General features: G+C 43.3%; 1 protein-coding gene across 2 annotated transcripts; it reads right to left on the bottom strand.

Moving 5' to 3' along the window:
- Positions 1-1,005: 1,005 nt before the first annotated feature.
- On the bottom strand, positions 1,006-25,869 carry htra1b (HtrA serine peptidase 1b). 2 transcript variants are annotated; one of them, XM_042305944.1, is made up of 9 exons: positions 25,196-25,869; positions 16,247-16,346; positions 15,275-15,479; positions 4,119-4,313; positions 3,893-3,985; positions 3,393-3,507; positions 2,883-2,940; positions 2,691-2,786; positions 1,006-1,640 (listed from the first exon to the last, which is right to left on the bottom strand). In XM_042305944.1, exons 1-9 carry the CDS (start codon positions 25,650-25,652, stop codon positions 1,472-1,474), a joined length of 1,488 nt encoding a protein of 495 aa, XP_042161878.1. In that variant the 5' UTR covers positions 25,653-25,869; the 3' UTR covers positions 1,006-1,471. The 2 variants fall into 2 exon arrangements, with proteins under 2 accessions (XP_042161878.1, XP_042161879.1); XM_042305945.1 differs by having other exon boundaries at positions 3,893-3,925; positions 25,196-25,868.
- Between the last annotated feature and the right edge of the window lie 1,460 nt (positions 25,870-27,329).

Genomic DNA, 27,329 nt, shown 5'->3' on the forward strand with positions numbered 1-27,329 from the left:
AAGGCCGCGGGGCTGGACAATATTCCAAGCCGCATTCTCAGAGCACGTGCAGACCAACTGGCAGGCATCTTCACTGTCATTTTCAACCTCTCCTTGTCCCAGCCCGTAATCCTCACGACTCATGCGGACCACCATCACTCCTGTTCCCAAGAACTCTTAGACTACCTGCCACAATGACTACCGCCCTGTAGCACTTGCATCTGTAATCATGAAGTGCTTTGGCCATGTCCGTCATGGCACACATCAACTCCATCATCCCAGACACCCTAGACCCCCTCTATTTGCATACCGCCCCAACAATCTTTTGAGCCCTGTTTATGTATATTCTACTACCAGAACTTTTTTTTAATGTATAAATCTACCTCAACCATTCCAGTACTACTGCACATTGAATAAGGTACTGGCACTGACCTTGAATAGACTTGCATTCTCGTGTTTCTTCAACCTGTATCGTACTTCTGTTTTTTTACATTATCTATATTTTTATTATTATCAATGTATTGTCAGTGCAAAGAGCTCTCAAGTAAGAATTCCAATGTACTGTTTTACGCCTGTCCTATTCAGCGCATGTGTCAAATAAACTTTGACACTGAAGCGACAACAATGAAATGGAAGTGCAACACATCGAGGAGTCTAAAGTGTATTTCTAATATGCTTCTCACTCAGGCGAAACTGTCAAGGCAAGACTCATGGTACTGTAAGAGTGGAAGCTGGAGTTGATTGTCGTTGATTAGTAATGTCTGACCTGTGTCTAGCAATTCCTGTCTGTACATCCAGTCCCCTAGGGTTGGACCTTAGCAGTATTCTTCTCCCCTATTGGCTGAGCAGTGGCATACAGGCAGTCCAGCTCCCAAACCATACAGAGGGAGCAGCCGGACAGTATGTAGAGCAGCCAGGCTGGATGTGTACACTGGGTTATTGTGTGACTTCACTCGATGTGTATAGTTCAACTGTCAACATTCATGTGGTCCGAGTTAGGATTTTCAGAACGGTAACGAACACCAGTTTTTTCTTCAAAATCTTTTTATTCCCTCTGTGAAATTTGTCAAAACATATCAAGAGAAATACAATTTTTAAAAAAACACAATATCAACAGTAACAAAAACAACTACAAAACTATGGTAATCTGTGACACCCACTTTTCTATCTGATTGAGGTGGGTACTCTGTGCAAGGACGTTAGTAGAGTATAAAAACAAACGTGATGGCATTAATCAGTTTCACTGAGAGCGAAGTGTCTTTTTGACTCATACACAAGGAAAACATTTTAATACAAAAGAGTAGCAGGGTGCTAAAATATGTCTGTATTGCCCTGGATGCATTTGAGGTCCCAGAGGTTTCGGTGTGGGCCTCAGGGGGAGGGGGGCACTCGTAGTTACAGGTTCTATGGTAGGGTGTGGATCCAGACACACCATCCCGGTTGAAGTCTGTGGTTTTTAAACACTGAGAACCAGCTCGTGGTTGCCTAGAGGTCAAGGGTCAATATCCTCGGGGACGACGGTGAGCATGATGTCCTCGTTCCCCCGCCGGACCACCATTCGCAGCGTGTCGTCCCTCTTGATAGAGCTGCTGACATCACTGGCCGAGGTGATTCGCTGGCTGTTGATGGTGATTATGACGTCACTCTCCTGCAGGCCACCTCTGTGGAGAGGAGAGAGGAGTTAGGAGCATGTAGCAACAAAGGAATGTGCTTTACTGATATAAAGTAGAGTACGTAAGACTCGAAGAAGTGTATACCATTAGGTTTCAACCCACAGAATATAAATAGACCCTGTGAAGAAAGAGTTTTCCCCATTCCAAAAAAAGCTAACTGAATTTACAGAGGCAGTAACATTCTTCTTAGACACTGTGAGAAACTAAATCTGACCATAGTCTATGAAAAATCTAAGCGCCCTCGTTACCACAAATAACCATCGGACAAAAGGAAAGCTATTAATTTCCTTCAGTGGGAGACTGCTGCCTCAGCGCAAATTATTTTATGTGGCCACAAAAAAAATATACAAAGACAGAGCATTCTGTAGGAGTAAGTAACCTAGATAGACTGCCCTATCATGTCGTTTATGTGGTCATGAAATGCTAATTCATTGTGCTACTAGGCCAGTCTATTTTTAAGACCAGAGGACGATGAACTCCAAGCAACCTTTATGAGACTAAAAGAGACTACAGCCGTCCAAATGCTTCCGATCCGAAACAGTTTTTGCTTGTAGTATGACAATTTGTAATAATTTTGTTAATATTGGTCTTCCGCAAGATTTTTTCCCGGGTATTGGAGCACACAAAGCATTTTCTCGAGGCAAGGCAAGAGGCAAGACAAAGTTCGGGAGCCGAAGCCCTGTCGTCGGTCAATGGTCAACAGCGGAAATGTGTTTGTTGTAATTCAACTCTTTTTAACGCACATTTTTTCACTTGAGAAATATTGCACCGAACATCTTAGATGTAAAATTGAACGACTAAGGTCTCCTCTGCAAAAATGTAAAAACGAATGACAGATTTCTGACTACGGCATCTCAAGATGGACAAACAGCGCCAGCTGAACCGAAGCATGCTGAAGCCTTTAGCCAACTACCAAAGGAGTCCTCAAATGCTCCTGTCCGAATCCAAGGTCAAGGACTTGAACTGTTGGCTCATGTTTGTACTGATTTGAGTCGGTCCACCGACTTCTGGTTCCGTTTTCAGTAAACTACTACTTACGTCTCAGCTGGGGTTTTTGGGATGACCTCGATGACATATGCCCCTGAGGTAACATCAGGAAAGTCTGATGTTCTCTCCTTCAGCTCCTTTGCAAGCCTATGACCAATGAAAATAGAGAGATAAGTGTTTGATGTGCCACAAGTATTTGGAAGAATTTCATTCCCAAGATGAACCTGGCTGGCTGAAACTTACGTTGGAGTGAGAGTCATCATCCTCACACCGATGTACTTCTTCTTTGGTAATAATCTACCTAAAGAAGAGAGGATAAACACTACATAAGCATTATCAAGATGATAAACATTGAACATGTAATATGCAGGACCTGATCAAAACCATGGCTGTGAACCTTTAGATAGGTCTAGCACAATATTCGTATAGTCATCTAACCGACAATAAGCGTAAAAGTACAAATAAGTTGTCTTAATACAGGCATTTTATGAGTGGGGGGTTCAACTTTATTTTCAAGTAGATAGAAATAACCCAATAGTAGTCTAAACCATTTGTTTTTTTAAACGGGGGTGTCACCAAAGCCGAGTTGTACTCATGAGGTGTTTCATAGATCATTTTCAAATGTGCACTAATTTACGACAAGCTCAAAACCTTTTTTCAAAAAAAAAAAAAGAAGACAATTATGACAACACCTTTGGCAATTTAAATGACAATGAATTGTCACCTAAATATCCATAATCGTCACAGCCCTACCTTTAGATTGTCTGCCGTGGGACTCTGCCAAGAACTGACGGATCTTGTCTGAGGGGATGGCGAAGGAGATTCCTGCTGTCACCTTCAGTGTGTTGATCCCAATCACCTCTCCGTCCTGAAGACAGAAACAACACACACACACACACACACACACACACACACACACACACACACACACCTCTTAATCTAGTCCCACTTTCACTCTAACAGCTCATTTAGCTCCACTGATATGTATTTAATGCCACGTTTTCAAATAAAACCTACTAAACGCTGCTTTTGAGGAAACATAGGTCTTTACTTATGTGGATAAAAACAATGGTGCTATCGCTAAATGCTGTAACATGTAACTGCTTGCCAAGGTTTACATATGGATTCATATAGCCTTGTCTATCCCCCTTCGGAGGCGTCTTTATTCAAATACATCCTCCAGACGTCTCATAGATTTACATTAAACATATTCTAGGAGATGCGATCCTTATCAATAACAAATGATATCTTACCAGATTGACCAGGGGTCCGCCAGAGTTCCCATACTGAAAAGGAACAGCATTCAGGTTAAAGGGCTGATCAGATGGTAGATCTACACTTCCTTCCTGTGTAATGGGGAAAATAAGGAGGAGCTACTGTTGTGCATTCCACAACTAAATGCCCTGTGCTGATATAGATCACAGCTGTGTGTGCGCACGCGTGTGTGCGCGTGTGCGATGATGTGTATGTATCCCTCACGTTGATGATAGCGTCCGTCTGGATGTATTCCATATCAGAGTTCCTCAGGCCCAGCTCCTTGCCTCCTCTTTGGGTGGTGCTGACGATACCTGTGGTGACCGTGTTCTGCAGGGAGAAGGGGCTGCCGATGGCCACAACGAACTCACCAGGCCTCAGGTCAGCTGAACGACCCAGCAGCAGCACCGGCAGTTTCGTCTAAACAAAGGGACACAGGACTCAGATCAGTCAAGATGTTCACATCGATTCATCCTGTGATCGTTACAAAAAAAGGGGACAAGGAAAAGTAGAAATGTACTGTGCGTTCTGAACAGAAACAATGCGTACGGTATCTACGGTAACAAGACCACCCCTCTTTGGAGACACAGCTGAAGTGCCTTTGCTACATTCTGTTTGTTTATGTACAACAGAAATAGCCCAGCGCCAGTTGAAATACATATGGGGGTCAACATAAAGTTCCACAAAAATATATTGAAAGGAAGTTGTGATGCCTGAAGCTATGATGTGCCATGACGTCGGCATACTCTGCATGCTTTCTGAAAACATACCAAGGCAATGAACTACCACATCCATCTCAATGACACAATCTACAATAGACAAAATCCATTAACAATGCCAGGAGAACGGATTGGAGTTCTACGGTTGGATCTATGGTAGGTTGTGGCTAGGTTACACCAGACCTTCATATTAATAGGACAGGACAGGGCAGCGGGGTCAGGGAACTTTGCGATGAGGATACAGTCACAGTATATGAGGAGAGGAACCATTGCACTGCACCCCCCGAAACCCTGGGCTCAGTGCTCCAGGAATCCAGACCTGATATCCAGACTTGACACAGGAATAGCAGGCCGCTCCCTGGCCGACAGCCCTAAGCACTCTACCAGATGGGCTGGAAGTCGGATAAACGAACACGGGGGTCAGGTGGATGGAATGGGACTGGGAGGAATGGCTTTTGGCACATGGTGACATGTCTGCCAATGTGTCTTTCTGCCACCCATCTGTCACACTGTCACACTTACTGGGTTACAGAGTCTAGGATTTTTTTTTTTTTTTACATACACACAGTGGGATAATACTATAGTACTACTATAAGAGTACTATAATACTACTGTATATTTGTAGTTGGACAGTTGTCTGTGTTGTTGTTGTTGTTGTTGTTGTTGTTGTTGTTGATGTTACACACATACTGTAAGATACCGTACACACACAGTCATACACCATCTAGCACAGGCCATCTAAGTGAAATATCACCATACACAAGGCAGGAATCTGAGTTTCCTGTGGGATCCACTGCGGAAGTGGCCTGGCCATCACTTGATCAAGATTCCACTTACTAAACATTTCCTAGTAATTCCTCAAATGAGCGTAGGGAGTCCATGAAAACAGTAGATGACAAGAAACAAAATGACAGTATTACACTTGAGATCCAGCCAGGTATAGATCCAGGACCATAGAACTCCCAAGATAATGGCACCTGAATACACGTTTGAAAAGATACAGTATCTCAGGATTATATCTACCTCCGGAGGCAAACAACTCATGTATAGTACAGTACCGTGCTCTGTATACCTCAATCTGCAGAGTCTTAAGGTATCTGGTGCATATCGCTCTAGTCTAGTGAGGACGAGGGCTTTGAGTGCCACTGTGTTTTCCCCAGGCAGTGAGAGACAGACTGACAGACAGGAAGTGTTTTGCAATCTACGGTGTTGTACTCCCAGAAGCATTATCAGACCACCCGTCTCCCCTCCTCCATCCCCCTCCAACCCTTCCACTCCCCTCTTACCCTCCTCCATCATCCCCCTTCATCATCCCCCTTCATCTGCTCGAGACAGCTGGTCCCCCCCCCTCCCCAGTCCCAACAAGCACCCAATGCAATGAACTCAATCCACCCACACACTAGTCTAACTGTTACTGTGAAGACGTGCAGAGGCACGCCTCTCGCAAACATCCTGTAAAATACCCTCCGTGTACTGGAAGGAATTACCTTGGAAAATAAATTAATTACTGCGGTTGTGAGATGCAATTATGAAATATTTGCTAGCAAGGTGAGTGGAAGGCTACACATGGTCTGTCTTTGGTTCTGTCTCAAATGACACCCTATTCCCTATAGTGCCCATAGGGCTCTGCTCAAAAGTAGTGCACTATATAGCGAATGCAGGGATGCAGGGCAGCAAAACTGCTTGTCTGTCCTTGAGTATTAAATTGAGTAACAGGACCCAAGACTTATCGCTGGTGCACATTAGCATTTTTTCCTAACGTTTTTTGAGCTCCCTTGTTAGTAGGGGACCTCGGTCAACTCTCAGTGACTGGGCTTACATTTGCTGCTGAGTCTGATACAGTGCCAGTGTGGAATGGTGAGAGACAGTTGTGTGTGTGCCAGTGGAAATGACCAGGCTGTCGGGGGGGGGGGGGGGTCAAATATGAGAGTCTTCTGCAGAAAGAGAGCCATTAGTCTATGCTGCTGTCTGTTGCTGCTAAGGTGATTGACGAGGCACCTGTTGGCAAAGTGTGTGAGTGTTTGTGTGTGAGCTTGGTCTGTCAGGCCTGGACGTATTTGTATCTATGTGTCTGGACCTGAGCCAATGGGAACTGAACAGTCAGACCACCAACAGAGTTCCTGTAGATTGATTTGATCAGTGCTGAAATTAAATATAAAAGACACAATTAAGCAATAAGGCACCTCGGGGGTGTGATATATGGCCAATATACCACGGCTAAGGGCACGATGCAACGCAGATTGCCTGGATTACAGCCCTTAGCCGTGGTATATTGGCCATATACTGTACCACAAACCCCCAAGGTGCCTTATTGCTATTATAACCTGGTTACCAATGTAATTAGAGCAGTAAAAATAAATGTTTTGTCATACCCATGGTATACTGTCTGATATACCAGGGCTGTCAGCCAATCAGCATTCAGGGCTTGAACCACCCAGTTTATAATATACTATAAATCATAGACAACAGGACTGTGATTACCAATAAAAGCAAAGAGTGTTATACACATATAATAAATCCAGAACTGCATGTTAAATATTGTCAATCGTCAAATTGTTTGCAAACATTCCAAAAAGTACATTTTGAAAAGCAGCTTGTGTTTCCATTTGGGATGAACAACACAGTAAAGCTGTCAAAGAGCTAGTGTACAACCTGTTTTATCCCAGATTTACCAGTCTGTATTCAAGGTCAATCACACATCCTTTTGGAAAACTCATTCTGCTACTGCCAGGAAAGGGAGGACCTTACTTTTCCTCCCTTCTCATAATTCCTTCTAGTCGTGCGCACTCACATACACACGTACGCGCTCGTGTTATGGACGTCAGATTGCTTGCTTAGCGAGGACCACTTCCAACGCCAATGTGGTTCATACCTGGGTCGAACTCGGGACCTCTGCTTTGCTAACACACGTGACTGCTCTCCATGACCACGTTCCAACGGGTTGAGCCACTCAAAAAGGCCACAATCAGATGGCTCCATCTGCGACATTTCAAGCTAGCTGTGGAGTGAGCTTACGGTATGTTCCTAAGTCCGTTACACATGCAAGCCATTGTCAGACTTTATCAGAGACAAATGATAAAAACTCTTCAGTTGTGGATTTATGATGTCGAAACTGGCTGTGGCAAACCACATAAAAAGTCACAAGCTATTGAGCAGCATCCAGGAGTTAGCCACAGGGGCCTGAGAGGATTCACAACAAGGTGGCACAGAAAGAAGCCTGCAATGCTCCAGACACACCCCTCAAACATGCACACACGCGCACACTCTACACAATATTCTGTCTTTGCTTGCATACGGGCCAGCAGAGACTCTTTAATTCTGCTAAGGCCACAGCTGAGTGTACAGTGTTCCCACAGCCCCCCTCCCTCCTTCCCTCTCTCTCCTTGTGTGGCTCTCCAGTCTGGCAAACACCTTTTCCACTTCCTCTAGTGTAAAAAACCCTTCCTGTCCTCAGGCAGGAGCTGTTCTTCACATTGAGTCAATCATGCATGGTGAGAGAGAAGGCTTCCTCTGAAAATAAGATTGAAGTCTGTCATAACTCTATTAGTCCACCGGACCCGTCTGTGACTGACCTGGACAAGGTGCCTAAGGGGTTACGCCGGTCTGGCTGTCTCCTGTCTGAGAAAAGACAAATGAAAAATGGCCTAACTTTAAGAAATGGGGCAATTGGACTTGTGTGTTTTCTTTCACTGGTTCCTGTCTGGCACCAACCATAGCAAGGATGAGCATCTGAAGTGATTCATCATTTCCCTCTTACTGCCGATGGGATCTTTCCTCAAACCATGACAAATGCTCTCTGAGGCTGCTGAAAAGGGGAAACAAACACACACACACACACACACACACACACACACTTATATAACCCATTCCAATAAAGGCTCATCGATCCCAGATTTTGACTAGAATGTCAATTTTCAGTCCAGGCAGATGGAAAAAGTGACTGGCTGTTCCTAGATCAGGGACAAGGTCAGTAAATCATATTCAAACACTCAGACTCTGGGATTACATTTTCAGGACCTGACTCTGTTTGTTGCTCTCAACTGTTTGTTGCTATGGACTTAGCAGCTCTAGACAAACTTACCATGTCACTGTTTTCTTTCTAGTAATAAGAGACACAGCAAATCCCTCCAGACAGATGTCACTGAGGACTTAACAGTACTACACAAAATCTCCCAGAGATTTGCAAAAATCGGGGAATCTTTTTCCTGAAATCTTCATGTCCCTGAGGGTGCAACAGGCCCAAAGACATCATTCAGAGCCAATTGAGAAAAACACAAGCCTGGCAATGCCAGCGTCCGGCGGAGGCATGTAATTGGGATGTCTTTCATCTCTGTTCCACACCACTAGAGCTTGCCTCTCTTGTGTCTAACAGACTCCACTCCAATTGAATGACACATATGTTACAAATGTCCTCTTAAAAAGTAGATTGCAGGCTTTAGTCTGTTTACGAAGTCTTAACATCCATCTCTCTCCGTGGTGTGCGTTAAGGGCTCCACACGAGATGGGCAAGACAGAACCCCCGGAAAGAATGCAAGGATGAGACACTCCAACTGAGTGATGACTTTGTTGATGCCAGTGTCACAACTCAAAAATTCCGTCTCTCTCTTCGGTACTTGATTGATTTGCACAAATTGACAAGGTGGATGAAACCACAAGTGTGTAGAGTCTGCCTATGGGCTGGGATGGGTTGGGCCCCTTCTCTTCTCTGTGGTTTGTATTAGTCATGGTCGAATAGGAAACATGAGCTGGCGCACACCCAGAGAAAATGAGTTGATGTAAACTCCCCGTCATTTATTTGGTAAATCACCAACGTTTCGGCATCACCGTGCTTTAGAATTACTGGGAGTTTATACATAGAGGGTGCAACTCTATTCTTTTTTAAAAATGTTTTTATAGCTTATTGGATTAGTCATGGAACATGGAAAAAGTGTAGCAGGATAAAGACATCTTCTGGATGGAGAGACGGTATGGTAGAGGTTTAACAGCTGTTTAGTTGACCTAAAACCTGTTGACTTTGTACATGTTTTTGATTGATTCACCATACTCCGCCATCTGTGTGGGGCTGTTGAGACGACTCGGTCTCTGTCAAGAAGATTCAACAAAGTTTCTCAATGTGGTCTTCAGACCGTATCTTAACTTGATGCCTGTAAAAATCTCTCATTGACATCAATGAATGATTGATGAAAACTCTCGCAAACTTCGTTAGAATTCAGGCTGTCATTCTCAACAGTAGCAGTGTAACAGAGGGTTCACTTTGGCCTCAGAGTTGGACAGCATCTCTTTGCTGACCAGCGGAAACAAGCTCTTCGTAGCCATTATCTAACATTAATGCATACAGTAATACGCCTCCACCTGTGAACCGCATGGCACCCGGATCTTCCTCTTTACAGTACATCTGACTACTCAACGGCCTTCATATAAACAGGTCTGGTTCATTTGAGGCTATTTCAGGTGAAGATCACACCTCTTAAGGATCAGACCCTTTTTTTCAATTTTCGCCTAAAAACGACATACCCAAATCTAACTGCCTGTGGCTCAGGACCTGAAGCAAGGATATGCATATTGTTGGTATCATTTGAAAGCAAACACTTAGAAGTTTGTGGAAATGTGAAATGAATGTAGGAGAATATAACACATTAGATATGTTCCATCATCTTTGAAATGCAAGAGAAAGGCCATAATGCATTATTCCAGTTTAGGCGCAATTTAGCAGTGTGTGCAAAGTTTTAGACTGATCCAATGATCCATTGCATTCCTGTTAAAAATGTTGTATCATGCCTGCCAAAATGTGCCTAATTGGTTTATTGATACATTTTCATAACTGTGCACTCTCCTCAAACAATAGCATGGTATTATTTCACTGTAATAGCCACTGTAAATTGGACAGCGCAGTTTGAAAACCTTTACAGGATCAATGTTAGTCTGAGGTTTTAAGAGGGAAATTGTAGAAGGGTCCTTTGACAGATGTGAAGCAGTGGTTTACCATGTACTGCTACTGCACAGAGAGCTCAAGGCAGTTCATTCAGTAGGATGGGTAATGCCCTCCAGATGGAGGTTATGTAGCACAGTTAGGGACCTTATCCCCCTGGATGCAGGAAGCACGGCCCCAGGAAATGTTCTGTGCTGTACAGATCCGGGGAAATGAAAAGGTCAGTTGAGGGCCCCTTCAATTATATGTTAATGTAGATGTTTGATTAATGAGCACGGTGACAATATACTCTAATGGATGCAGTTCTTTGCCATCATCCAAGCTTGATGGCATTGAGCGAATAGAATGGCCCTTTGTGCCCATGTTGGACGATGACCAAATCTAGACTAGAATTTCTGCTGAACAAAGACACCGCGCAGACATGAAGAACGGAAGGATTTTCAAAAAGTACAAACTTTTCATGATGGCAAGAGGGCATAGTATTGGCCGAGGCGTCGTGCAGAAGACTAAGTACTAGACCGCAAGGGAGATACTACAACGCAGGTCTGTTTTTGTGTGAACTGTCTTCCAATGACACAGCGCAGAAGATCACACAAACCCAGCCACCACAGCAACAGAGAGCCATAGCCAGAAAAACAAAGGCTTCTCTTGTTGTGTGGACTATGATTAACCATGGCACTCTTGTAGTTTGACAGAACTGTACACAGCATTTGGAAGTGACTCAGCCATAGGAATTCACTTTAGTGACATTTAAACATGGACACATTCCCCCAAACAGTGTTTATTGCAGGCTGCTTGATGTTCGTTCTTTCCTCAGGAATGAGTAACTTTGGCAAGGTTCCCTGTAAACCTTTTGTACTGTGCCCATCTGTCCTCCATAGAGAACTTCAACAGTACGACAGCTATCAAATCTATGTACTATACACGTTTTCCCTCTGATACCAGCCTTAGCTCCACTCTCCTGCCTATCCAACCTCCGTCCCACTGTGGTCACGTGATAAGATTAGTGAACTTCCTCAGCCGAGTCCCAAGGGCTATAATTTATACAGTGTGCAGATAGCATCACTGAAAATATTTATGCATTTCCGGGAAAACACGTTTCATCACTCTCAATAGGCTATGCAATGGAGGACTATAATTTGTGCTAAAGAAGATCATTCTGTTTAACACTGATGTCCAGGCTTCCTCTAAAGTTCACGGAGATCGAGACATGTACAGTGATACACCATGCCTTGCAAAAGTATTCATCCCTTTTTCCTATTTTGTTACATTACAACCTGTAATTTAAATGGATTTTTATTTGGATTTCATGTAATGGACATACACAAAATAGTCCAAATTGGTGAAGTGAAAAAAAAAAAAAAAGTTTTTTTTTTTTTTTTTTTTTTTTTTAAATGTAAGGAAATTAAAAATGGAAAAGTGGTGCGTTCATATACAGTATATTCACCCCCTTTGCTATGAAGCCCCTAAATAAGATATTGTGCAACCAATTACCTTCAGAAGTCACATGATTAATTAAATAAAGTCCACCTGTGTGCAATCTAAGTGTAACATGATCTGTCACATGATCTCAGTATATATACACACACCTGTTCTGAAAGGCCCCAGAGTCTGCAACACCACTAAGCAAGGGGCACTATGAAGACCAAGGAGCTCTCCAAACAGGTCAGTGACAAGGTTGTGGAGAAGTACAGATCAGGGTTGGGTTATAATTGATATTTTATTTTAACTTTTTTAGAAACTTTGAACATCACACGGAGCACCATTTGATTTGATTTGATTTTAAAAAATGGAAAGAATATGGCACCACAACAAACCTGCCAAGAGAGGGCCACCAACCAAAACACATAGGGCGTTAATCAGAGAGGCAACAAAGAGACTAAAGATAACCCTGAAGGAGCTGCAAAGCTCCACAGCGGAGAATCTGTCCATAGGACCACTTTAAGCCGTACACTCCACAGAGCTGGGCTTTATGGAAGAGTGGCCATGGCTTAAAGAAGAAAATAAGCAAACACGTTTGGTGTTCGCCAAAAGGCATGTGGGAGACTCCCCAAACATATGGAAGAAGGTACTCTGGTCAGATGAGACTAAAATGTATATTTTTGGCCATCAAGGAAAACGCTATGTCTGGCACAAACCCAACACCTCTCATCACCTCGAGAACACCATCCCCACAGTGAAGCATGGTGGTGGCAGCATCATGATGTGGGGATGTTTTCCCATCGGCAAGGACTGGGAAACTGATCAGAATTGAAGGAATGATGGATGGTGCTAAATACAGGGAAATTCTTGAGGAAAACCTGCTTCAGTCTTCCAGAGATTTGAGACTGGGACGGAGGTTCACCTTCCAGCAGGACAATGACCCTAAGCATACTACTAAAACAACACTTGAGTGGTTTAAAGGGAAACATTTAAATGTCTTGGAAGGGCCTAGTGAAAGCCCAGACCTCAATCCAATTGAGAATCTGTGGTATGACTTAAAGATTGCTGTACACCAGCAGGAACCCATCTAACTTGAAGGAGCTGGAGCAGTTTTGCCTTGAAGAATGGGCAAAAATCCCAGTGGCTAGTTGTGCCAAGCATATAGAGAAATATCCCAAGAGACTTGCAGCTGTAATTGCTGCAAAAGGTGGCGCTACAAAGTATTGACTTTGTGGGGGTGAATAGTTATGCACGCTCAAGTTTTCAGTTTTTTTGGTCATATTTCTTGTTTGTTTCACAATAAAAAATATTTTGCATCTTCAAAGTGGTAGGCATGTTGTGTAAATCAAATGATACCAACCCCCCCCCCCCCAAATATTTTAATTCCAGGTTGTAAGGCAACAAAATAGCAAAAAATGCCGAGGGGGGAGGGTGAATAATTTCACAATGCACTGTATTCCAGGCAATCCATTGAATTATAATACAGTAACAGAAAAACCTAGTTCCATCTAGGGTTATTAAAGTCAAGACAAGAGAGAGGTCCAGCTTTATGTTTGCACATGCCCAGAAGGTGTGGGTAGAACACTGGCGATTAGCACCGCCATGACCCAGATCCACTCAGCCATTTAGTCCGTCAGTCGCTAAGCAAGAGACACAGAGAAACATCGTCATGTCCTTGTTGCCAACAGGAGACCATTTCTCTTTACTGCCTGTCCATTGACGCCGCTGAAGCTTGCGCCGACTCATCCTCTGACGTGATGGAAAGAGGAGCAGCGAGCAAACCAAAAGGCACACGCAGATACCCGCCCAGCAGGGTGCATCACTGTGGCTCCGGCGCCGCTTTAAGGACGATCTGCAGGCTAGCTACCACCGTGGCCCAAGTGGACACAGACCTGCAACCGCCATTACACCAAACGCCATTACCTCTTTCCAACCTCGTGCTCCAGGACAGGGTCAGGGAGTTTGGTCACTTCGTCTGGAAGGGGTCAGTCAGTCCTTGGGTTCTCTCCTAATGGTTCTTTCTGTGTTTATGGTGGGGTTATTACAGTGTAATTGTCATTTAATGACTTTCAACAATTTAGGTCTCTAAGGGTCAGATGATATCTGGAACTTACAGGCCTCCAGAACTAATACTGTACGATATGTTAACTGAGAACAGTGGAACAGTTCCTAATTATTAAAGAGACTTGAAGTCATTATGGGAGAAGAAAAAAAACACTGTCCACGCTCAGACTTTATCAAAGACATGTGATGAAAAAATACCTGTCAGAAGTGGATTTATGATGTTGAAACTTGCAGTTGCCACGTAAAAAGTGACAAGCTATCAAGCAGCATCCAGGAATAAGCCAGAGGCCTGAGAGGATTGACAGCAAGGCGGCACAGAAAGAAGCCTGCCATGCTCCGGACACCCCCCCCCACACATGCACATATGCACGCACGTGTAACACATGGAGATGTGTGAAACTTACTCTTCAGCCTGAAGTGTACCCACTTCCGCCAGCAAATAGCTAGCTTTTAAAAAAAATATATTTTACCTTTATTTAACCGGGCAAGTCAGTTAAGAACAAATTCTTATTTTCAATGACGGCCTAGGAACAGTGGGTTAACTCCCTGTTCAGGGGCAGAACGACAGATTTGTACCTTCTCAGCTCGGGGGTTTGAACTTGCAACCTTCCGGTCACTAGTCCAATGCTCTAACCACTAGGCTACCCTGCCTCTATTACCAGTCAGTCATGTGGTGCTGACTGGTAATAGACTTCAGGAGGGCGGTAGCGTGTGCTGGCAAGGCTAAAAACAGTCAATTACATCTAAATCATAGCACAAAAAGACCCTCCTGCTCTTGAACGTTTTTCACCGTTTTTACAATGAATAAGGTTCGTTGCTGAGGCGCCCTATATCAACAATACCACCATGCAAATATATTAAACCTGGCCTGCTCCAAGAATGTTATGAAGACCATTTTTTCATACAGGAATTTATCGGCCATAAATAAATTAATCCAGTCTGTGTTGGCAGATGAAAGACTATCTAAAAAAGACTTATGTTATTTGTCTACTCCATTCATAGCCGCTCTTAACCTCTCCATTGCATTCCTGTTCTCTGGCGCCATCTCAGAGAAAGAGATGGAGAGGGCAAGTGCGCAAGCGAGATCAAGATGGCGAGCTAGATACGGAAGGAGTGAGTTAAAGAGAGAGAGAGAAAAGCGAGGTTGAGGTAAACAGAAGAGCTTGTAAAAAAACAAACAGAATAAGCACCAGTGCATTCAGAGATGGCTGGAGAAGAGAGGCATCGAGAGAGGTAACAGGCCTTACCGGGGTGTCGATCTTGATGAGGGCAATGTCTGCCTTCTCGTCCACGTCTGTGATCTTGGCGTCGAAGGTGGCGCCACTCTTCAGCTCCACCTTCACCCGGTGCTTATTGGCCACCACGTGGGCGTTGGTCACAATCAAGCCGTCCTCCGACACCACGAAGCCAGAGCCGCTGGCCACCGCGACCTCACGCTTAGAGAACACCATCCTGGGGAGAGGACAGACAGGAGACAGAGTGTGAGACAGGGGGACAGAGGGTGAGACAGGGAGACACAGGGTGAGACAGAGAGGAGGTGAGACAGAGAGACACAGGGTGAGACAGAGAGAGGAGGTGAGACAGGGGGACAGAGGGTGAGACAGGAAGCCAGCAGGTGAGACAAGGTGAGACAGGGAAACGGGGCAACAGGGAAGCATTATTCATCTGTTTGCACCTAAAACACGTACAAGTAGAAGAACTGTTCTGCAAAATGTGAAAGTCCACATGTTCATGAGGAGACCACATGCTACTACTGCCAAACATCACCTCTTGAACAAATGACCCGATGATGTGTTTATTAACAGGAGGGCCGGGGAGCATGTTTGTCTCCTTATGGCTACAACAGGACCCACTTTGTCAGGCTGACAACTATGTACACAGCTGTGCAAGATCTGGCCTGACATCTACAGTACTAAATATAGGTATTTATTTGTCTAACACTCCCTCCACCGCAATATAATTGATAACTTTGTTGTCATAAGTTTTATTGGGAAAAACAGCATCAGATACCTGAGCCCGTATTCACAAAGTGTCTCAGAGTATAGCAGTGTTGATATAGGATCAGTTGTGACTTTTAAATGATAATGAATAAGATACGGAGGACCTAATCCTTGATCAGCATTCGAACTTGGAGACGCTTTATGAATATGGCCCAGATACCTGTAAATCTACTGTGGTCAGTGTGTGTGTGTGTGTGAGTGTAGAGGGGAGGTCCTTACTTGCGGTACAGTTCAATATGAACCACAGCGGGAGCGATCTCCTCCACCACATCAGCGATGAAGTTATATCTGTGGCGCAGACTGTCTGGATTCTCCTGGCCTGGAAAACATTCCATAAACACACTATTAATATAACATCAAAACCATGCAGGGGTATTAGTTCAGGGTTACATCATGTTGCCTCAAGCCCTGATATTAGAGGGTATCTCATTTCTGGGGGGAAATGATTATTTTGGCTTGGACTGGACCAGTCTACTCTATCTGTATAAAATGTTTGTTCAAAGTCTGAGCACTAAACTATATATATACACAGTTCATTCAGAAAGTATTTAGACCCCTTAACCTTTTCTACATTTTGTTATGTTACAGCCTCATTCTAAAACGTATTAAATACATTTTCCTCATCAATCTACACACAATACCCCATAATGACAAAGTGAAAACAGGTTTTTATAAATGTTTGCACATTTATAAAATAAATAAATATATAATATATATACACATATATAGAAATACCTTATTTATATAAGTATTCAGACCCTTTGCTATGAGGCTCGAAATTGAGCTCAGGTGCATCCTGTTTCCATTGATCATCCTTGAGATGTTTCTCCAACTTGATTGGAGTCCACCTGTGGTAAATTCAATAGATTGGACATGATTTGGAAAGGCACACACCTGAGGATTGTGTTGAGGCACCGATCTGGGTAAGGGTACCAAAACATTTTTGCAGCATTGAATATCCAAGAATACAGTGGCCTCCATCATTCTTAAATGGAATAAGTTTGGAACCACCAAGACTTTCCATAGAGCTGGCCGCTCGGTCAAACTGAGCAATCAGAGGAGAAGGGCCTTGGTCAGGGAGGTGACCAAGAACCCGATGGTCACTCTGACAGAGTTCTAGAGTTCCTATGTGGAGATGGGAGAATCTTCCAGAAGGACAACCATCTCTGCAACACTCCACCAATCAGTGGCCCGACGGAACCATTCTTCAGTAAAAGGAACATGACAGCCTGCTTGGAGTTTGCCAAAAGGCACATAAAGGACTCTCAGACTATGAGAAACAAGATTTTCTGGTCTGATGAAACCAATATTGAACTCTTTGGCCTGAATGCCAAGTGTCACCTCTGCAGGAAACCTGGCATCATCCCTACTGTGAAGCATGGTGGTGGCAGCATCATGCTGTGGGGATGTTTTTCAGTGGCAGGGACTGGGAGACTAGCCAGGATCAAGGGAAAGATGAACGGAGCAAAGTACAGAGAGATCTGTGATGAAAAGCTTGCTCCAGAGCGCACAGGACCTCAGACTTGAGCGATCAGACATGGACTTTCAAACAGGACAATGACCCTAAGTACAGCGCCAAGACAACTCAGGAATGGCTTCGGGACAAGTCTCCGAATGTCCTTGAGTGTTCCAGCCAGAGCCTGGACTTGAACCCGGTCGAACATCTCTGGAGAGACTTGAAAATAGCTGTGCAGCGACACTCCCCATCGAACCTGACAGAGCTTGAGAGGATCTGCAGAGAAGAATGTGAGAAACTCCCCAAATACAGGTGTGCCAACTTTGTAGCGTCATACCCAAGAAGTCTCGAGACTGTAATCGCTGACAAAGGTGCTTCAACAAAGTACTGAGTAAAGGGTCTTTGACATTTCAGTTTTACATTTTTAATACATCTGCAAGAAATTCTAAAAACTTGTTTTTGCTTTGTCATTACGGGGTATTGTGTAAATTGATGAGGAAAAAACACTATTTTTTAGAATAAGGCTGTAATGCAAGACAATGTGGAAAAAGTCAAGACATATGAATACTTGCTGAATCATATATATATATATATATATATATATATATACACATATACACATACATATATACATATACATATATACATATATATATATATAGATATATATATATAGATATATATAGCACCAGTCAAAAGTTTGGACACACCTGCTCATTCAAGGGTTTTTCTTTATTTTAACTATTTTCTACATTGTAGAATAAAAGTGAATACATCTAAACTATGAAATAACACATATGGAATCAAGTAGTAACCAAAAAAAGTGTTAAACAAATCAAAACATATTTTATTTTCTAGATTTTTTAAAGTAGCCACCCTTTTCCTTGATGCAGATTTGCACACTCTTGGCATTCTCTCAGCCAGTCACCTGGAAGTCACCTGGAATGCATTTCAATTAACAAGTGTGCCTTGTTAAAGGTTCATTTGTGGAATTTCTTTCCTTCTTAATGCATTTTAGTCAATCAGTTGTGTTGTGATAAGGTAGGGGTGGTATACAGAAGACAACCCTATTTGGTAAAAGACCAAGTCCATATGGCAAGATCAGCTCAAATAAGCAAAGAGAAAAGACAGTCCATCATGAATTTAAGACATGAAGGTTAGTTAATCTGGAAAGTTTCAGTCACAAAAACCATCAAGCGCTATGATGTAAATGGATCTCTTGAGGACCGCCACAGGAAAGGAAGACCCAGAGTTACCTTGGCTGCAGAGGACAAATTCATTAGAGTTAACTGCACCTCAGATTGCAGCCCAAATATATGCTTCACAGAGGTCAATTAACAGACACATGTCAACATCAACTGTTCAGAGGAGACTGCGTGAATCAGGCCTTCATGGTCAAATTGCTGCAAAGAAACCACCACTAAAGGACACCAATAAGAAGAAGAGACTTGCTTGGGCCAAGAAACATGAGCAATGGACATTACACCGGTGTAATGTCGTTTGGTCTAATGAGTCTAAATTTGAGATTTTTGTTCCAACTGCTGTGTCTTTATGAGATGCAGAGTAGGTGAACGGAGGATCTCTGCATGTGTGGTTCCCACCATGAAGCATGGAGGAGGAGGTGTGATGGTGAGGGGGTGCTTTGCTGGTGACAGTGTCTGATTTATTTAGAATTCAAGGTTTGGGATGAGTTGGACCACAGAGTGAAGGAAAATCAGCCAAGTGCTCAGCATGTGTGGGAACTCCTTCAAGACTGTTGGAATAGCATTCCAGGTAAAGCTGGTTGAGAGAATGCCAAGCGTGTGCAGAGCTGCATCAAGGCAAAAGGTGGCTACTTTAAAGAATCTAGAATATAAAATATATTTTGATTTGTTTAACACTTTTTTGGTTACTACATGATTCCATATGTGTTACATCATATTTTGGATGTCTTCACTATTATTCTACAATGAAAAACCCTTGAATGAGTAGTGTCCAAACTTTTGACTGGTACTGTCGAAACAGTTGTAGTCGGACATTTACACACACCTTAGCCAAATACATTTATGCTCAGTTTCTCAATTCCTGACATGCAATCCAAGTAAAAATTCCCTGTCTTAGTTCAGTTAGGATCAACACTTTATTTTAAGAATGTGAAATGTCAGAATAATAGTCAAGATAATTATTTATTTCAGCTTTTATTTATTTCATCACATTCTCAGTGGGTCAGAAGTTTACATACACTCAATTAGTATTTGGTGGCATTGCCTTTAAATGGTTTAACTTGGGTCAAATGTTTCAGGTAGCCTTCCACAAGCTTCCCACAATAAGTTGGGGATATTTTTGCCCATTCCTCCAGAGAGAGCTGGTGTAACTGAGACAGGTTTGTAGGCCTCCTTGCTCACACACGCTTTTTCAGTTCTGCCCACAAATTTTCTATTGGACTGAGGTCAGGGCTTTGCGATGGCCGCTCCAATACCTTGACTTTGTTGCCCTTAAGCCATGTTTTGAGATGTTGCTTCAATATATCCACATAATTTTCCTACCTCATGAGGCCATCTATTTTGTGAAGTACACCAGTCCATCCTGCAGCAAAGCACCCCCACAACATGATGCTGCCACCCCCGTGCTTCACGGTTGGGATGGTGTTCTTCGGCTTGCAAGCCTCCCCCCTTTTCCTCCAAACATAACGAAGGTCATTATGGCCAAACAGTTTCACCAGACCAGAGGACATTTCTCCAAATGTGCGATCTTTGTCCCCATGTGCAGTTGCAAACTGTAGTCAGACTTTATGGCGGTTTTGGAGCAGTGGCTTCCTCCTTGCTGAGCGGCCTTTCAGGTTATGTCGATATAGGACTCGTTTTACTGTGTATATAGATACTTTTGTACCTGTTTCCTCCAGCATCTTCCCAAGGTCCTTTGCTGTTGTTCTAGGATTGATTTGCACTTTTCGCACCAATGGACGTTAATCTCTACAAGACAGAAACGTATCTCCTTCCTGAGCGGTATGACGGCTGCGTCGTCCCATGGTGTTTATACTTGCATACAATTGTTTGTACAGATGAACATGGTACCTTCAGGCATTTGGAAATTGCTCCCAAGGATGAACCAGACTTTTGGAGGTCTACAATTGTTTTTCTGAGGTCTTGGCTGATTTCTTTTGATTTTCCCAAGATGTCAAGCAAAGAGGCACTGAGTTTGAAGGTAGGCCTTGAAATACATCCACAGGTACACCTCCAATTGACTCAAATGATGTCAAGCCCTGACATCATTTTCTGGAATTTTTCAAGCTGTTTAAAGCCACAGTCAACTTAGTGTATGTAAACTTCTGACCCACTGGAATTGTGATACAGTGAATTATAAGTGAAATAATCTGTCTGGAAACAATGGTTGAAAAATTACTTGTGTCATGCACAAAGTAGATGTGCTTAACCGACTTGCCAAAACTATAATTTGTTAACAAGAAATGTGTGGAGTGGTTGAAAAACTTGTTTTAGTGACTCTAACCGAAGTGTATGTAAACTTCCAACTTCAACTGTATATCCAATACCGTATACTCTACAATATGTAAGAGATAATCAGAGGCTATGCGTTCTCTGGAAAATAATGAATTAAGTGGGAGGTGTGTTCCACGACGCGCTAGTGGAGTGGAACTGACCTTCCACGGAGTTGCATTATTTTCAAGAGAACACACAGAGCCCCGCTAGAAATGTGTTCAACATCCACTAAAGTAGGTGGCCAGTTTACTAGATAGCTACAGTACCATGGCAGTAGTGAATTCAGCCAATTATGTTTTCAATTTTAATTTAGCATCTTTAAAGTAGCTCAAAGATAGAATGTAAGAATGAACAATAGCCATTGAATTCTACCATGCAAATATATTGTGCGTTATCGGGAAATAATGCACGCTCTATAATAACTTTCAAGCCAATCAGAAACAAGTATTCAGCAATGCCATGGTATAAACTTTTATAAACAACCGTTAAGAGCGCATTTGGCCTCCGATCATCACTATCCTGTATAAACAACTCTATTGATAACATCCACAACGGTAGTGTGAATGACAGAATCCAGATCAACCTGAAATAGGGAAATTGGAAGATCCGCTTTGAGGCTCGATATTGTACAGCATGGTCAGTCTTCTGATCTCCTCACCGAGCTTATAAAACTCAGGAAGTGACTCAAATCTGAACTTGTATAACCAAAACACTGACACTTAACTTGCGCAACTTTGGTTAGGGAACAGATGCAGTGCGTGCAAAAACATCTGCAATTACCCCTTTTCCTTTAGTTATTCATCTCTTCCACTTAGATCTGTGTCGGTCCAGTTAACGAATATCTCTAGGCCTATACTCCATTTCCTCTTTCTAATAAATAGCACCTTTCCAACCCACCTCGCAAACTGATGAAAGAGTTCTTTTAAAACCCCTATTTGGTGTGGTTTGGTCTCACACAACCTGTGATAGGCTAAACATAATGCATTGCAGATGGGCTGAACTGGGCTGGACTGAGCTCCCCCAATCACAACAACAGGGACAGTCACACGGACACCTGCGCTCTTAGAAAAAAAGGGTTACAAAAGGGTTCTTCGGGCTGTAACCATAGGAGAATCCTTTTTTGGTTCCAGGGAGAAGCCTTTTGGATTCCATGTAGAACCCTCTGTGGAAAGGGTCCTACAAGGAACCCAAAACAGTTCTACCTGGAACCAAAAGGGTTCTACATGGAACCAAAAAGGGTTCTACATGGAACCAAAAAGGGTTCTCTTATGGGGACAGCCAAAGATCTCTTTCAGGTTTTAAATAGCACTAGATAGTGCCAGACACAGGGCTGGATGGTGCGTAGACATTCTCCTTGCTCTGCACTGTGGTGTATTAGCTTCTGGCAACATGGTGTCGATCCAACAGGTCCTAACAGCTCCATTAATATTATCTCAGTCTAAGGAGTTTCACAGACCTAAAAACATTCCCCCGACCCGACCTGCAGATAGAGACATGCACTCTGGCATGCCATGTAAAACAGCCTTTAATCAAATCACATGAAAATACCTCCGATTTGATAAAAGATCAAAGAATATGCTGTAAATGGAGGACTTTCTTAATCACTAACAGTCACACCATCTCTTTGGTGCACTGAATGCCTACAGCATGATTGAACAGAGACACACAGGCAAGTTGCGAAATAGATACACAGAAGTAGTATTGTGGCATGTTATTTTGACTCCAGTTAGCTAAACCTAATGGAATTATTATCCAAGATAAACATATTTTCTGGATGATATGCGAGAGGAATCAGAAAACTCCTGACACACACACACACACGCGAAGACACACACACACACACAAACACAAACAAATTTAAATTGTATCACGTAAAGAGAGAAAATAATATCCCACTAGCCTTACAGATGTGGGTTTCTCTGCCTAGGTCTCTTGAATATAGGGCACGGCCAGTCTATTCTTGCCCACTGAAGTGCCCATCAGTTATACTGTATGACACTGATACTTGGCTTGGCTGGCTGTCTGGCCTCATGGGTCCCTCTCATATCTTACTCTCTGAGTGAAGTGAGAACATAGAAAGACAGAGGCTGGCAGGAAGTGTAATTGTAATGACCTAATACTGCAGATATGGTCTAAGACAACTGTGTGGAATAAATCTACCTCAACAAGTTATTTTTCCTTTCCAACTGTTTGCATGGTTGAGGGATTTCTTGCAGAATCTGAGAGTCTATTGAAATACTACCACGTTTCGCAAAAGATCAAAATCTCTGCTGGGATAACTTTGTGCCCTTGTCCTTGAAACAATGCTTGTCAATCAATCAATAACCCATCCAATCTCTGCCCATTCATGTGACCTGCGTGTCCATGCCTGCTCATGGGCATTCTTGTCAAGCAGCCACTGTTATTCCCATGGTGCTCTTGACATCAGTGGTTCATACGTTTTTCCATGCGGAAGCCGCCCCTCTCCTCCCTCTACTGAACGCACTGGGTAGCAGGCTGCATTTCAGTCTGGACCCTCTGACTACCTTCAGATCAAGCTCTTCAGAGTCTGGGCGATGGTCTTTCACTGTCAGATGGTCTGTCACAGCGATCTCCATCGTGTCACTCAAACAGAGGACAGAGCATCATCAAGAGAAATAAAGAGGTATTAACAAAGTATTAGTTAACTTAGCTACCAATTAAATAAAACAAACTAAACCAATTTTGATTTGAACCAACTAAATCTGTTGTGTACAAAACATGTCATGGTAGGAGATTTTATTCACATTTCTTTCCATCCAAAAGGTATTACGTCGCCAGCCCAGTGGACGTTCTACCTACAGTGTTTCGTTGATCTTGTATCCATGTCTGTCAGTCACACGTACTGTATATGCGAAACGAGTCACCTCATGAAGAAATGGGTTGACAAAACATGGCTCTATGACTGTAGAATTTGACCTAGATCTGGATCCATCTGGTAGAAGTTATACAATCTACTGACTCCATGAGGACCAGATGCTATGACATCACAGGTGGAAGCAGCTTGTGACTCAGAGACCTTCCAGATCTTTGGCTTGGCTGAAACTCCTGGAGACCTCACTCAGCTCTGAGCGGTCCTGTGCTCGGTTATTGAGTGAAACAGCTATTTTTGGGGTGGTGAGGTAAACTCATATCAAGGTAAGCCAGTCCTCTGACCTGAAGGGGGAAACAGAGTCACAGAATCTGGGACAGAGTTGTGTTCAAAAGTTAGGAGAGGGAGGAGAAGGAGGAGGAAGAGGTTGAAAAGAAGGGGGAGGAGGAGGGAGTGAAGAGAGCAGGAGTTGGATACTCAAATGTTCAGACAGGAGCTAAACTGAGCTGAGATTTCACTTTACTGTGCTCTGTAGTCTGTCTAATCTGGGCTCAAGTAACAGAGAGGCTCCACTGTAGCAGAAAACGAACTGCTGTCACGCCCTGGCCATAGAGAGGCTTTTATTCTCTATTTTGGTTAGGCCAGGGTGTGACTAGGGTGGGCATTCTATGTTCCTTTTTCTATGTTTTTGTATTTCTTTGTTTTGGCTGGGTATGGTTCTCAATCAGGGACAGCTGTCTATCGTTGTCTCTGATTGAGAACCATACTGAGGTAGCTCTTTCCCACTGTTAGTTGTGGGTGGTAATTTTCTGTTTAGGGTGGTTCGCACCTGACGGAGCTGTTTCGGTTGTTCTTTTGTTGTTTTGATTATTCAGTGTTCAGTTAAATAAAAATGACGAACACGTACCACGCTGCACCTTGGTCCTCACTTTCTTCTAATGAATGCAGTTACAACTGCCACGAAATGATCTAGGTGTGTGTGTGTGTGTTTTTGATATATATACCTCAAGGCCAAGCATCACAACTGTACACATCAGCAGAAAGCCAGAATTTATTTACACTGCATACACCAAGTTCCCAAGAAAGTCTGATTTCAACAGGTTTTGACCCCTTAAATGTCTTGGGTATGATTGTGATACATTCTGACAAACTGGCTCTACCACTGGGTCCAAAATGCTCTACACCACAGCAAAACAGATCCCTTTGAACCTTCATATTTACAGTCATTTCATTTCTTTGCAACATATTATTTATTAAGGAGCATAATTTACCGTAGACCAATTCACTGGATAATATCATCTCCATTTGGTTTAGGCCTACACCTTCTACACATTATGGTTTTACGCACAACATCGTACATGCTTGCTGATGGGTCAACCATAACATAGAGTGATTTTGATACATACCTTTGCTACAGGTTCCTCTCTGTATGAAGATGACCGGTGGCTGCTGAAGCTTCAGAGCCCGGTTACTCAATCTCTTCAGTTCACAGATGTTTCGATAGGACACCCCGTCACTGCCACACACCGGGTCCGCACCTTTGCAGACGCATACACCGTTTTTGCCCCGACGCCTTACTGTGGCGGACACCCCAATTCCGTCCGATATCGAGCAGTCCATGCCCTCTCCGCACTCCGGGTCCCCTAGTCTCCCCGTGCCGCCGCATACCTCACCTTCTCCGTGCGCACAGACCGGACAGCAGTCGCATTGGTCAAGGATGTCGCCGGCCATACAGTCCGCAGGGATCGGGGGACATAGAAATTTGTCACATTTATCTGGACAGCCGATGACATATCGCTTGGCTCTTGACTCGCAAACTAAAGGAGCAAGAAATAAAGTTGCGCAGAAGACGGACCAAAACATTGTTAAATATTAAAGTATCTAAAAATGTACAAAGTTGCCACAAAACTACTCTTTAAACTTTACGACTTTCTACAGAAAATATGTTTGATCTGCATAAATAAACGTAACATACATTTGCAAATTAATGTCAGACGCTTTTCACTAAATTGAGCTGTGTTGGTCTGCAGCTCCCAGTCAACAAAGATGCTCTAACTCCCTCTGTGAGGCTGCTATGTGAGCTTCCAGAGTTTATAAAGGCAACTGGCACGTTGTGGCAATATCAACAAGACAGGCGATTGGTGGACTCTTCTGATGTGCAGAGGGTGCAGTATGCATGCCTCCTCCACCCACCCCCTTACAAACACAATGTCAGAGTGTCACTGAGTTCATTTCAAACTGCTTATACTGTTCTATGAGCAAAGAAAATATGTCAACACACTTTTGCTCTTGTAGTAGCATAAGCCTACCCTTCAATTTCCACGGTGTATAATTGAGTTGGCCTACTATAGATTAAATTACTGCACTGGACAAGGCCTAATTATTGTTGTGCTGCAAGTAAAAGACGCCAGAAGCGACTGCATGCCTGTCGGTCATTGACTTTTCCATTGCCAGACTATCAATGTTAAACAAACTGGTTACATACAACAAAAGCCACCATATGCTTGGTGTACCATAAACAAAATGCATAAAATCATCTGAAGTTGAATTTGAAGCAGGAAAATGAATTGAATTGAATTGAATGCAAAGGTTATCATAGTTCAGTTTAAACGTTCAGGGTTTCAGCCCTTTGTGTTTTGGGGTTGATGGTCTGGGTAGGGGCCAGGCATCCCGCCCGTGTTATCTCCCCTCTCAGATTGGAGTGGGTCAGGATTAAGCCAGAGGTTTCTGCATGCTACAGAGGCGTAAATCACATTATTCCGAGAGCCCTAACGTCTACGTCAGTATTCCGGAATGCTCATCCATTCCATGGTCATTCTACAGGAACTCAAAAGCAAATGTAATCACTTCCATGTGCTGTTTTGAACGGGATTGATCGAATGCCCCTAAAGTCATACCGCATTTTAAACGACAGATGCTTGCAACAGTCATTTCCACGAGCGCTGTGAAACCAACTGTGTTTGTATGTGTTGCTGTTACCTCCCTCATTGCCATAGAGACCCATAGCGTTTGAGTAGACCCGAGGGAGGCCTTTAGTATGACCTAAGGACTGACTACAAGGCAACAGGGACAGCAAGAGCGCTCTCTGTTTGTCTAAGTGTCGACAGCTACAGCGAGTGTAACACAAATTCACAGGCAGTTACGCTGGATCGAAACAGTGTACTCTCCCTTTTCTATCGTATCCACCGGGAGTGAGAGCATTGGGAGTGTTTGGGAGTTGTGTTGATCACTTGTCGGATTTGACAGATTGTGACAGGAAATGGTGACATATGATCGTAACCAGCTTCTCTAGGATGCCACTACAGAAAACCAGGAACATCAACCCTAGATCAGTAGGGCATCAACGATTGTCAGAGTCGACTGAATCAAAGTGTAATGCAGTACATGTACTGTATTACAGCGCCTTCACAATGTATTCACACCCCTTTACTTTTTCCACATTTAGATGTGTTACCAAGTGGGGTTAACATTTATTTAATAGTTATTTTTTGTTGTTGCCATTTACACAACATACTCTGTCGTTTCAAAGTGGAAGAGAAT

The sequence above is a fragment of the Oncorhynchus tshawytscha genome, linkage group LG25 (genome assembly GCF_018296145.1).
Source record: "Oncorhynchus tshawytscha isolate Ot180627B linkage group LG25, Otsh_v2.0, whole genome shotgun sequence".
NCBI classification, from domain to species: domain Eukaryota; kingdom Metazoa; phylum Chordata; class Actinopteri; order Salmoniformes; family Salmonidae; genus Oncorhynchus; species Oncorhynchus tshawytscha.

Bases quoted from the DNA above. Each gene is read 5' to 3' on its own strand.
- htra1b (XM_042305944.1), bottom strand. From the start codon at position 25,652: ATGTTTTGGTCCGTCTTCTGCGCAACTTTATTTCTTGCTCCTTTAGTT. The intron at 2,941-3,392 runs GTAGGGCTGTGA...TCTCTTCTTTAG, and splicing joins CCACGGCAGACAATCTAAAG to GTAGATTATTACCAAAGAAG. The intron at 1,641-2,690 runs GTAAGTAGTAGT...TCCTCTCCACAG, and splicing joins CCAAAAACCCCAGCTGAGAC to AGGTGGCCTGCAGGAGAGTG.